The 13307-nt window shown below is 41.7% G+C and overlaps 1 protein-coding gene across 6 annotated transcripts in view; it reads right to left on the bottom strand.

Annotated features, from left to right (window-relative positions):
• Positions 1-13307, bottom strand: part of tenm3 (teneurin transmembrane protein 3) — a 358662-nt gene that overhangs the window by 125229 nt on the left and 220126 nt on the right. For all 6 annotated transcript variants that reach the window (XM_086294598.1, XM_086294603.1, XM_086294602.1 and 3 more), the window contains one exon: positions 992-1259. In XM_086294598.1, the coding sequence (XP_086150724.1) occupies positions 992-1259 (268 nt within the window). The remainder of the gene's footprint in view (positions 1-991; positions 1260-13307) is intronic.

Genomic DNA, 13307 nt, shown 5'->3' on the forward strand with positions numbered 1-13307 from the left:
GTCAAAATAACCAATCAAAGTTGTGTCGCTGCTGAGAGGAAACAAAGTGACTTTGGGATGTTCTTAAACACTTTGAAATGCCAAATGTGTTTCAAAGTGTCTGAAAACTAAACGGACTTTAACAAAGAAGCTGATGTGCTGCACAGACTCTCAGTCTGCCTAAAGAAAGCAGAACATGAGCGAACGGTTGACAGTTAAGTGATTTCAGGAAGCTTTACATTCAGAAGACCAGCATGTGTTCATGGCGAGCATGCTTCAGCCTTACTGTGGTGTACTAGCGAGAGCTGAGATAAGTGACACTAACAGACTGAATGAAGTGATTAGGAAGGCTGCTCTGTGATTGGCTGCAAACTGGACACTTTTGAAGCTGCGGTGAAGAGGAGGTCACTGAACAAAGTGTTGTGTATTACAGACGACCTGGACTAACCTCTGCAGCACTGACAGACAGGCAGTGAAGCACTTTCTCTAGCAGAACGATTGTGCTCCACTCTCACAACGACACCACATACATGGGATAAACTATTTCTTATCCTAGCTTAATTAAGTCTTTAGACAAATAATAATAATAATTATGTTGTTGTTCTTTTTTTTATTTTGTTTGTTTCTAAAATGAATTCTGCAGAGTGTTGTTGCTTTCATCCATCCGTTTTCTTCACCGTCTTCAGTTCGAGGTTATGAGTAGGGCCTGTCCCAGCTGCTGTAAGGTGAGAGGCAGGGTAACCCCAGGATGGGGCGCCGGTCTATTGTAGCTACGTATAGATTGCTATTTTTCCTCCCACAGTGTTTTTCTGTTATTCTAGCTACCTTTTGATTTTCGGGGGACTCGTTCAGGATGTAGAGATAAAACATTCTGTTTAAGGACGTCGCAGCACACTGGGAAAGCCTGATGAGGCGTCACACAGTTGGGTTACACTGTGATAATGCTGAGAGGCTACAGGTCAAGTGTGGAACAAAGACAGGTGAAGTAAGACGGCTGAAAAAGACAGTTTACCTTGTTTCCAGAGGTACATTGCTACCAAGCACCCAGCTGTCTTGCAGCGGGACGCTCTCGGGGGGCGTGGTCTGCAGCTCTGCTGGTGATTGGCCGGCCACAGGGGCCGGGCTTCCAGTAGGAGGGGTTAGCTGCCTTGTGGAGTTCAGGGATTGGCCAGTGTGATGTGTGGCGCTCAGGGCTTGGCTAAGAGCTGTTACTGAGGGTTGTTGGCGATGAGGCGGTGGTACCGGAGGAAGGCTGGAGTTGTGATGATTGGACGGTTGCTCTGTCAACAACAGAAGAGAGAACAACTCATCTTTACACACGTGTAAATCAGTGGCACTAACATTGTTGTCTTTTTAGCTGACTGGAAGTTTCCTTTCCCCGAGGACTGCTGTCGTTATAATCCCTGTAAATCAAACGGATACATTTAGATCATATTTCACGTCACAGTCTCACCAAACAGTCTCTCATCCGAAGAAATCCGTCCTTAACGAGAGAAAATAATGTTAGCCACAGCCCGTTTTTAAGCAAACAAAGCAAGAACTGGCAAAAAAGCCAGCGCTTCTTAACCTAAGACAGTCGGTCCGTCTGAAGAAGGTCAGAATTCAAAATGTGATGTTATTATTATACAATGTCTGGATGATTGATATAAAGGCAAATTTCCCAGATGATGCGGTTAAGGTTGATGAAGAGTTATAATGTCGATTTTTTTAATATCACTGGATGTGAGTGCAGCGTCAGTGAGAAGTGTAACTGAACACTCGGCTAGAATGAATACAGCTCAGTGACTGGCCTTCACAAAGCTCTGCTCCGATTCTGTAAAAATATTTGCTCAAAGCTGACCCGGGTTCAACTTTTCCTCACTGTTTTTGTCCCTTTGCTTTTCAACTCCCCTTTCCGTCCTCAGGGTACCGAGAAGGAAATGAATGGCAGTCTTGGAATTTGATTTGCATAAAGAGCATCAGATCTCCATTTCCCAGCCCTGCTGTTATTCTTTCTCTGCTGCACTCAGCGAGGAAAACAGAAAGCAAAGAGAGAAGCGAGGGATACGTGCAGGAGCAGCTCTTCCTCTCGCTGCTTCGTGTTCTGTTTGCCATCATAATAACTGTTCCAGTTATGCAGACTTTACAGGCTGAACGCTGAAAACCACATATGAAAAGTCTGAGTTTCATTATGACTATTTAGGCCTCAAGACTATTATTTGTAATTAATGCACCTCCTACAAACCCATACATTTAAAGACAATGTGCAAATATTACTGTGTGTGTGATGGGCAGGGCTAGTTTCCAGTTCTGCCACGATCAATAGACTGTTTAATGTGTTTAATGGCAGATTCTGGGATTTGCTTTTGCCAATCATTTCTTTGTACAACTCCAAATTCATGTCTAATACATCATATTCATAATAACAATAATCACTTTCGTGTAACATGTAACACAAAGACGAAAAACCAGCATCATTACTCAAAACGCATTAAACTCAGTATTAATCAGTGCGTCTAAAAGACTCCACATAAATCACCAAGCAGGCCTGTGTTTCACCACCAAGTCAGCAACATCCAATCAGAATACTGCACATCTCAGTCAGTACTCCCACTTTTTAGTTAAATATTGTCACAGCTGAAAATAACATTTTGGAGCGTGAGGCCAGTTTAGACCCTGTGATGAGACGCTCGTGCACTTTCACTGTAGCACCCCTAAAGAACTCATTAGTGGGCAATAACAAAATAAAGTAGCATCAGCAATACCAACGTGTTTTAGTATTATTCTCTGACATTGTCGTCTAATTATATAATAGCCCAGCGTTTCTGTTGGAGAGGGTACAGGTTAACAAAAACAGGTTTAAGCGCCCAGTGCACACGTACAAGTAAAGAAGATCAAAATGCTATTCCACAACACAAGGTTTTGCTCATTGTGTGCAAAGTGTTAGCTAATGTAATGAAATGTAACCAACGGCCAGCAGCAGTCTATGTTGTCTATAGTTGCTAGTGCTGTCAGCGTTAATCTGGTTAAAATGACGTTAATGCCATAACCGCATTAACGCAGCAAATCTCCGTTAGCGAGTTAACGCGGATCACCCCGTGCGAGGGCTGCAACACGTTAGTGCGGTTAGCTCGTTAGCGCGTTAGTGCCGTGCAGTTGTAAACCCTGTTTATGTTTACCTTTGGTTTTATTTAACTTTCACCTTTTTGTTTTACATTTCTGTTCCCATCATTTAACACTGTCCTTGTTGTTTTGTGTTGTAATGTGACCTTGCACGTTTTGAAAGGTGCCAAGTAATAAAATGTATTATTATTAGTATGTTGTGAAAGGTAATCCATACCCTGCTCTTATGATAACTTCAGTTTTTTTATGTTGTTTTTTTAGTTGAATATCACATGTCTGTGTGTGACTTCAGTGCAGGAGGACAGAGAGCTGATAGTGAGTCAGGTGGGAAAACATCAACTGTTGACTCAGGTATGACAATTAAAGTGTGCACCAGGTTGAACTGGGGTTTGCAAAAGGGAAAACAGTATGTTTGCAAGTAGCATATTCCAATGATCTGCTAAACACTGTGTGCAAGACACTGTGACTGGAACACAGTTCACACAGTCCAGACAGACTAACCAAGGATACGATATCTGCACTTCCTACTCCCACTCCACGAGCTGATTGCGCATGTGCAGAAACCTTTCATCCTTTATGATAAGATGATTTCAGACCAGTGTGCATGTCAAGCTGACCCTGGCTCTGCTTTCACTGCTTTGATCAGTTATGGCCTGTACTGTGTGTAGCATTACCCAGTAAACAGGCTTCAGTAATTTAACATCATAACAGGCGAGTTTCCTCCCAACTTTCATGAACTTTCATGTTAGATGTAGAGAAGATGAGTTTGTGAAAAAGTTGTTCACTGCTCTAGTCTATTAGGAAGTAAGTGAAGTTTATTTATATCGTGTCTTTTACAGATACAACATTCATAAAGTGCTGAACAACAATTCAGACATGATATCAACAAAGAACCAAACAAAAAAACAAACACATACATAACAAAAGAATAACAAGGCCTGATTAAAACAGAAAAGTTGTTATTTTTTTGTTTTTTAAAGAGTCCACAGAGTTACGCGGCGCTGGAGCGGTAAACTGTCCCAGAGCTAGAGACTACAGACTGAAACGCTCGGTCCCCTCGAGTCTGGACTCTTGTCTGAACAGCTAATAGGTTTTGAGTTTGTGAGTGGATACAGCGAGCAGCAGTGTGTTTAACAAGAAGTTGAGACAAATAGTCTGCAGCGCGTCCCTTTAATGCTCTGTATGCAAGTGTGAAATCTTAAAACGAGTTCTAAAATCAATGGAGAGCCAAAGTAAAAACAAGAGTAACACAGCGGTAATGTGAGCTGTGTCTGGGTGCAGCAGTTTGTGCTGCTTGGAGGAATAACAGAGGTGATTTCTTTAAGCCAGTAAAAAGGGCAATACAATAATCTAAACAAAATGATACAAACACAAGAACAATTTTGTCCATTTCAGAGGAGGAGACTACGGATCGCAATTTGGTAATGTTCCTGAAATGAAATGTGAGATCGAGTTTATATGTGAAAGTTCAATAAGGACTCAAACATTACGCTGCGATTGCGAACACTAGTCAGCAAGAAGAAGCAATCAGTTGACTTGTGTGCATATCAGGAGGAGCAATAACCGTGGCTTCAGTCTCAGAGTTTAAAACAATTGTTGGAGAGCTGGTCACTAATCCCACATACAGAGTCAGCCAGGGCAGACAGCCTGTGCAGCTGGCGAGGCCTAAAAGACAAGTAGAACTGAATGTCATACATAAAAATACTAAGAAATGCACCTAACACCTAAAAACAGAATAACAATCGACCCAGGATGGACCCTGAGGAACCCCACAGCAGTGTCTGCTCACCCTAACAAGGATGTCCTCCTAGATGAACTGGAGGGAAACCAGTTAAGTGATCCCAGCCATAACCTTATTCTGGTCAACAGTATCAAAGGCACTGAGGTCAAGCAACATGAGCACAGAGCATCAATTTCCTGCATCAGATGCCATTAAAAGATCATTATAGAGCTTTAAAGGAGCAGTTTCAGTGGAGTGCTGCTTTTAAAAAGCAAAGGACAGAAATTTGTAGTGTGCGTAATAAAGTTGTCCAAATTGATTTTCGGCAACTTTTTCTGATAATTTGCTAATGAATGGTAACTTTGAATTAGGCTGGTAATTGCAAGCAAAGCTGCTATAATGGAATTACCTCAGCGGAGCACAACGTTGCCTCAGCGAGCAGTTAGTGATGGAGAACAGTAAAGGACCAATGCTTGTGAGACATCCAAACAGGAAGGAAGGAGGTCAGATCTCTAAATGGGTGATGAAGGTTTCATCTTAACGATTACAATAAGTCATTCAGTGTATCTGGAATGACTTACGATCAACCTGATCCATAATAGGAAGACGATATTACGCAGGGACTAAACTGGACCGAGTGCAAAGTCCTCACATTGTAATAAAACAAGGAAGACTGGAAATTCTTAGTCACAGTACCAGTATTGGAATAATTGTGATTTTGACCTGAAAAGAAACTGTCACGAACACACGGCAGACCCGTCCACACATTCATGCTTTTCAGCATCTTTATTCTTACTCTCTGGTTGCTGTTTACAGCCGGGGTGGTCAACTCCAGTCCTCGAGAGCTACCGTTTGATTCAGCTGTGTTGGAGCGCATCTAAAAGCTGCAGGACAGTAGCTCTCGAGGCCTGGAGTTGGACACCCCTGGTTTACACTGTCATGACTGCAGCTTTGCAGTTCGCAGCCACTCATATACACCAACAACAACATTATTCAGGACCCAGCACAGACATTAAGCTGGCGAGGCATGGCTGCAGATGCCATGTAGGTGCATCCGCCTCCCCTGCAGCAGCATCGCAGACCACACCCCGCCACAGGAACCAACACATTTCAACTTTTGGATATCGACAGGAATTACCCATCTTACGTATCATCTCAATACTGACTTCAGGACAAGGATATGTAACAGTACTTTCCATAAGAGCAACAGTCCAACATTACTTCACTTCTTTAGTACAAACTATTACAGAGAATCCACTACACTTATAGAAAATGTTTAAGTTGGGACTAGTTCTTTCAGATATTTCCTCAAATTGCACTGAAAGCACAAGAGACACTGCAAATCCATCCAAAATAAACTGGAAACAAGTTATTATAGTCGTCTCCACCCTAACCACCATCTCTCTGGCTGCTGGGAGGCATCTGTAAATCTATAAGTGAATGCAAATATTCATGAAATATCAATGACAAAGGTAAGAAACAACTCCTAATAGCTTTAACTGTTACTAAGAAAGTAATCCTCAAGAACTGGAAATAAAGAAATAGAATCAATTAAGGAATGGATGGAAAAATGAAAGTGATGAACATTTTCTCAGATTATGTTTTGTGCTACAGTGCTACAGTACTACAGTGCTACAGTGCTACAGTGCTACAGTACTACAGTGCTACAGTACTAGAGTACTACAGTGCTACAGTACTACAGTACTACAGTCTACAGTACTACAGTGCTACAGTACTACAGTGCTACAGTGCTACAGTACTAGAGTACTACAGTGCTACAGTACTACAGTGCTACAGTACTACAGTACTACAGTGCTACAGTACTACAGTGCTACAGTACTACAGTGCTACAGTGCTACAGTACTACAGTGCTACAGAACTACAGTACTACAGTGCTACAGTGCTACAGTACTACAGTACTACAGTGCTACAGTACTACAGTGCTACAGTGCTACAGTGCTACAGTACTACAGTGCTACAGTACTACAGTACTACAGTCTACAGTACTACAGTACTACAGTGCTACAGTGCTACAGTACTACAGTGCTACAGTACTACAGTGCTACAGTGCTACAGTACTACAGTGCTACAGAACTACAGTGCTACAGTACTACAGTACTACAGTACTACAGTGCTACAGTACTACAGTACTAGAGTACTAGAGTACTACAGTGCTACAGTACTACAGTGCTACAGTGCTACAGTACTACAGTGCTACAGTACTACAGTACTACAGTACTACAGTACTACAGTGCTACAGTACTACAGTGCTACAGTGCTACAGTACTAGAGTACTACAGTACTAGAGTACTACAGTGCTACAGTACTAGAGTACTAGAGTACTACAGTGCTACAGTACTAGAGTACTAGAGTACTACAGTGCTACAGTACTACAGTACTAGAGTACTAGAGTACTACAGTGCTACAGTACTAGAGTACTAGAGTACTACAGTGCTACAGTGCTACAGTACTACAGTACTAGAGTACTACAGTGCTACAGTACTAGAGTACTAGAGTACTACAGTGCTACAGTACTACAGTGCTACAGTACTACAGTGCTACAGTGCTACAGTACTAGAGTACTACAGTACTAGAGTACTACAGTGCTACAGTACTAGAGTACTAGAGTACTACAGTGCTACAGTACTAGAGTACTAGAGTACTACAGTGCTACAGTACTACAGTGCTACAGTACTACAGTGCTACAGTCTACAGTACTACAGTGCTACAGTACTACAGTGCTACAGTGCTACAGTGCTTCAGTACTACAGTACTACAGTGCTACAGTACTACAGTGCTACAGTGCTACAGTGCTACAGTACTACAGTGCTACAGTACTACAGTGCTTCAGTACTACAGTGCTACAGTGCTACAGTACTACAGTGCTACAGTGCTACAGTACTACAGTACTACAGTGCTACAGTACTACAGTGCTACAGTGCTACAGTGCTTCAGTACTACAGTACTACAGTGCTACAGTACTACAGTGCTACAGTACTACAGTACTACAGTGCTACAGTACTACAGTGCTACAGTGCTACAGTGCTTCAGTACTACAGTACTACAGTACTACAGTGCTACAGTACTACAGTGCTTCAGTACTACAGTACTACAGTGCTACAGTACTACAGTGCTACAGTACTACAGTGCTACAGTGCTACAGTGCTTCAGTACTACAGTACTACAGTACTACAGTGCTACAGTACTACAGTGCTTCAGTACTACAGTACTACAGTACTACAGTACTACAGTGCTACAGTACTACAGTGCTACAGTACTACAGTGCTACAGTCTACAGTACTACAGTGCTACAGTACTACAGTGCTACAGTGCTTCAGTACTACAGTACTACAGTGCTACAGTACTACAGTGCTACAGTACTACAGTACTACAGTGCTACAGTGCTACAGTGCTTCAGTACTACAGTGCTACAGTACTACAGTGCTACAGTACTACAGTGCTACAGTGCTACAGTACTACAGTGCTACAGTACTACAGTACTACAGTGCTACAGAACTACAGTGCTACAGTACTACAGTGCTACAGTGCTACAATACTACAGTGCTACAGAACTACAGTGCTACAGTACTACAGTACTACAGTACTACAGTGCTACAGTACTACAGTACTACAGTGCTACAGTACTACATTATGTTTACTATTAACACTCTCTACATTCTTATCACTGCCATTGTTTTAACTGTAACCGTTACCACATACAAACACTACTATTCTATTCAAACCCATTTACATCTAACAAGGTACAGCGACTTGTCCACTTTGTCTTCCAACTAGTTCTGTTTCATAATGCTTTGGTTCATTATACATGAAAATCAGACAGGATCACCTGTGCTTAGCCAGAGGGGCAGTGGAGTGTCATAAAACAATTTTCCATGGGCAGGGTTGTGGATCAGCTGTGGATAAGTTATTTTAGCAATGAGCTGGCCCAACAAGCTTTCAAGCACTCTTTTATAAACTAGCTGCCTTCTCAGAGTGTGGGAGTACTCTTAAAAGTTCATGAATTCAGCGTAGACAGACTGAGGACATCAGTAGAGAGACCAAAGAGATCAGTGGAGTGGAAAGCAATAGATGCGTGGAAGGGTTCATTTTCTCAACACATCATAGACTAGAAGAGCACTACATAAGAACATATCAATTCTACCATATAACTGCGTGTTCAGTTCATTTCACTGCTTTTAAACATAGCGCCAAATCACAACAACAGTCACCTCAAAGCATGTTATACTGTAAAGATGCTACAACAATACAAAAAAAAGCTCAACAATCAGATGACCCCCTATGAGGTTCACTTTGGCCACAGTGGGAAGAAAAACTCTCTTTAAAAGGAAGAAACCTGCTGCAGAACCAGGCTCAGGCAGGGGCGGCCATCTGTCACGACGTTATCGGTGAGGGGACAAAGACGAACGGTACGCTGTGGAATCGAATCTAACAGTAGAGATAGTATCTGTCTCCTGAATCCAAACTGGGAGCTGGTTCCACAGACGAGAAAACTGAAGGCTCTGCCTCCCATTCTACTTATATGAATTCTGTCAGACACTGTATTTCTATAAGAGCAATTATAAGTGTAAAATTCACCCATTATGCTAATGGGCCAATTTATCAGTCCTCCTAAATGCCAACTGAGAAAAGATTAGAGCCAGGCAAGAACATCCAGCAGTTTGCAGCATAACCTACTTAAACTAATATAACGATGCATGTGCTTCACTTCTCTGCATAGTGTACAGATGCCCTTATATGTTACGGTAATCATTTCTGGGACACAGTTATATGTGACCACTTGTTATACAAGTCTGATTGCCAGCCTATCCAAATACTCCCACAAACATACTGCATAGCAACAATGTATCTATAGCGTGTTGATGTGGACTGTGATATTTAAAAATGAAATATTTATACTGAATCATTAACACACACGTCTGCTTTCATACGGCAACGGCTACACACTCTCATGTCACATTCATGTTGTCTAAACTAACTGTTACTTGTTTTGCTTTCATTGACACATATTGCAATACCATTAGCAGAATCATTACAAATCGTTCCTGTAGTTAACCTCATAAACATAACTAAGCACTAACGCCCATCTCCTCTGGTGAAAAAGACTTCTCTCTGTTGTGGATATGTGGATGAGTAAATGCACACTGTGAGTCAAAAGACTGTAAAACCTGCTGACAGCTTAACAAACATTTAAGAAAAAATTATTTTTCTAACAATCGAGCTTTATATGGAGAAAAGAGGATTACCAGAAATACTTTATATATCCCAGTGGAATAAAGATTAGCCCAAAATTATATAATTATCTATCTGCGTCCATGGGTGTTCAACCTTTGATGGCAGGCAAAAATGTGTATTTTGCTCTATATTGTAGCTGCATGAATATATCTAAACACAGGATATGTTACTTCAAATACACCAAATTAATCCTTGTTGCAAAAGGAAAAAAGCCCACACCAGACTGGAGTCAGTCGGTTCTTCTAATGTGAGTGTTGTTACTACATCAGCAGCACCCCCCCCCCCCACCACCACCACCTCCTCATGCCCGGAAGGAGGAAGAAATTGTAATAATAATATATGAGGAAGAGCAATGATGAAGGTCTCTCAGTCAGGCTGCTGCTTTAGAAAATTAATTTCAATTTCAACAGCAACACAATTTGACAAAACAGTCATCAGGGTAAAACATCATTTTTCAGAGCCTTACTTTCTGATTCATTTGGAGGAAATCATAACCACTCATTCATCTACGCATCTTCTTCTCTATTTATCTGGTTATGGTAGGTACTTCCAGGAGGTCAGCTGACCTGAGAGAGTGACAGGGTGTGTGGGGACGAAGACGCGGTGAGGCGGGGCAAGAGTGTGAAAGCATTTCAAAACAAATACAATCATTTTAAAAAGAGCTCTAAAAGACCCGGGTGGTCCAGGATGAAGGTTGTAGTAGGCTGGTAGGTCAGTAATAACAGCTTTAAATAAACATCAATTCACATCAGTTGTCTTTGTGCAAAGCTACTTCACAACCACAGCTGCTTAAAGCCTCTTTATATTCTAGGGACAGAAGCACGATATTAGAAAGAATACCCCATCCATTAGACGACCACGTATGAGCGCTTGGTGACAGAACCGGGCTCAGGAAGGTGCGTCCATGCGTCGTGAGCGGTCGGGTGTAAGGAGAACGAGAAAAGACACAAGGCACACGAGAGAGAGGGACAGCGTTTAACACTGAATAATGGTTAAATGCAACAGTGTTGTATAAACACAGAGTGAAACAGGTGAGTGAAGAACTGCAGTGAAGAGCAGCCTCAGCTGACTGCAGCATAATGGATGGTTCATGGCCACCTGATCAACTATAAGCTTTTATCTAACAGAAACGTTTTCAACTCAGTCTTAGAGGTAGACGAAGGCTCCCAAATCCAAACCGGGAAGCTCTGCCTCTCTTTCAACTTATAAAACTAGCTGCAACTTAAAGCAAAGAGGTCTATTAGGACGATATAGTACTGTGATGTCTGTGAGGAATGACGGGGCCAGACTATTCCAGATGTTGTAAGTGAGGAGAGGATCAAATTCAGTCCTGGAGTTCACTAGAAGCCAGTGAAGACAAGCGAACATGGGAGAAATATGATCTCTCTTTCTAGTTCTGCCTGAACTCCTGCTCCAGCATTCTGGAACAACTGAGGCCTTTAAATCAAACAAGCTAAGCTTGGTGGTGCATTCTGTCATTGTTTATATAAAGTTGAACACGAAGATAAAAAGGAGGTTACAGAAAGAACAGGAGGTGACACGGGAAGTCAATTAAAAGTTTCAGAAGCCACAACAATAGTTGGCTGAGGTGGACTGAGAACAACACAGACAGGAAGACAGATAGAAAGAGAGAATGCAGAGAGGGCACCAGAGTTAAGACTTGTGTTTCTTCAAGCGTGAAAACTCATTCCACCTCTGGACTCCCAGCAAGGAGAGGGAACTGACGTAGGCCTCTTTTCCTAACCATGGTTAGCTTTTGTGGGGCATGTAGACGGAGAGTGTCCCTCTTTGCTCACTGAAGGCAGCTTCGGCCTCAGCAGTTCAACCTGAGCGCCCACAAAACCAAACAAAAGCCCACAGAAACATTTGCTTTGTCAGAAAGACCAGCTTAGGAAATTCTAAATGAGAGATTACAGTCACAGAAGCCAGAGGAACAGAGGCTTTAATTTGGACATATTGTCATGAACAAGAATGGGGAAAAAAAGCTTAATGGCATTTTAATATAGACAGGAAATGAGCTAAACACCAAAGGCCCACTCGAAACTGAACAAGATCAGCTGATTAATTGACGAAATCACATGCTGATTTATTTCATTTTTCCTTTTGTTTCTTTTGGCACGTTGCTCTGCCTCAACTGCACTGCAGCTCTATTGTGATAGGTGAGGCTGCGCACGCACTGATAAACTCTGTTTTTGGCGTGTTTCTACTGCATGCATGTAAGTGTGGTTTCAGGATATTTTCAGGATTATTTATTGTGCTGTACATAATTTGTGCAGTGTGAAATCTGTGCATGTTAATATTAGAGATTTTAAGAATAGTAGATTTGTATGAGCTACGTGTATGTGTTATCCTTATCACCCTTCTGTTGTGATAGTGAAGATGAGTATTTCCAAACTTAAGGGCATAATAACTCAAATGTGTTTGTGTTTGGCTTCGGTATTTAGTTATACACCAGCACAGTGACACTGTGGTTAGCACTGTTGCCTCACAGCAAGAAAGTCCTGAGTTCAATTCCACTGTCAGGCCTCTCTGTGTGGACTTTGCATAGACTCTTTTAACTTTCAAACCATCGATATGTAAATGCACTTGAGTATTTTTCTTATAACTGCCTGATAAAAATTGTTTTATTTTTACTTAAATGACGATTTGTTCCTGTCAATCACTTTTTATTTTGCACGTATCTGAAGTGACCATATTCAGCGCAGCACCTTTTGTCATTTACAAATAATACTCATCTCTGTATAAATTCATTTGGAATTAAAGACAGCAGTAGAGTGCATACAAAAGAAGGACAAATGTGTAGTGACTTTGGACTGGGATTCTTTTTGGAGTCTTCTTGTTACAGTTTCGTCCACTATTGTTGTTTTATTAAATGAAGAAGTGGGCACATTTGGATGAAAGGCTAGACTGCAAAGTTCTCAGCAAGTGCCAGCTGGTTGCGTTCACTGCATACCCAGCAGCTGGTATGAAAGGAGAAACTTCACGGGCTCTAAACTTGCTTTTTTAGTGTTTCCAGTCCTGGAGACGTCTGCTTCCTCACACAGTACCCGAAACAAAACGGGACAGTGTAGCCGAGAAAACACAGACTGGGACCAGAGGCTGGAGCAAAAGGTTTTGCTGTTAAAACAGTGTTTATAGAATTCTAATGAGCTATGACTGTCGTTATTGTTAAGCACAGTCTGAACTCTGTATATACACACACTTATTTAAATGTTTGAATAAGTGGTGCTAAAGGATGTAAAGTATCTTTTAG

The sequence above is a fragment of the Aulonocara sp. 'chitande type north' Nkhata Bay genome, linkage group LG6 (assembly GCF_057382095.1).
Source record: "Aulonocara sp. 'chitande type north' Nkhata Bay isolate Kocher_YH1m ecotype deep benthic linkage group LG6, A_spYH_male_GT1.1, whole genome shotgun sequence".
Lineage (NCBI taxonomy): Eukaryota > Metazoa > Chordata > Actinopteri > Cichliformes > Cichlidae > Aulonocara > Aulonocara sp. 'chitande type north' Nkhata Bay.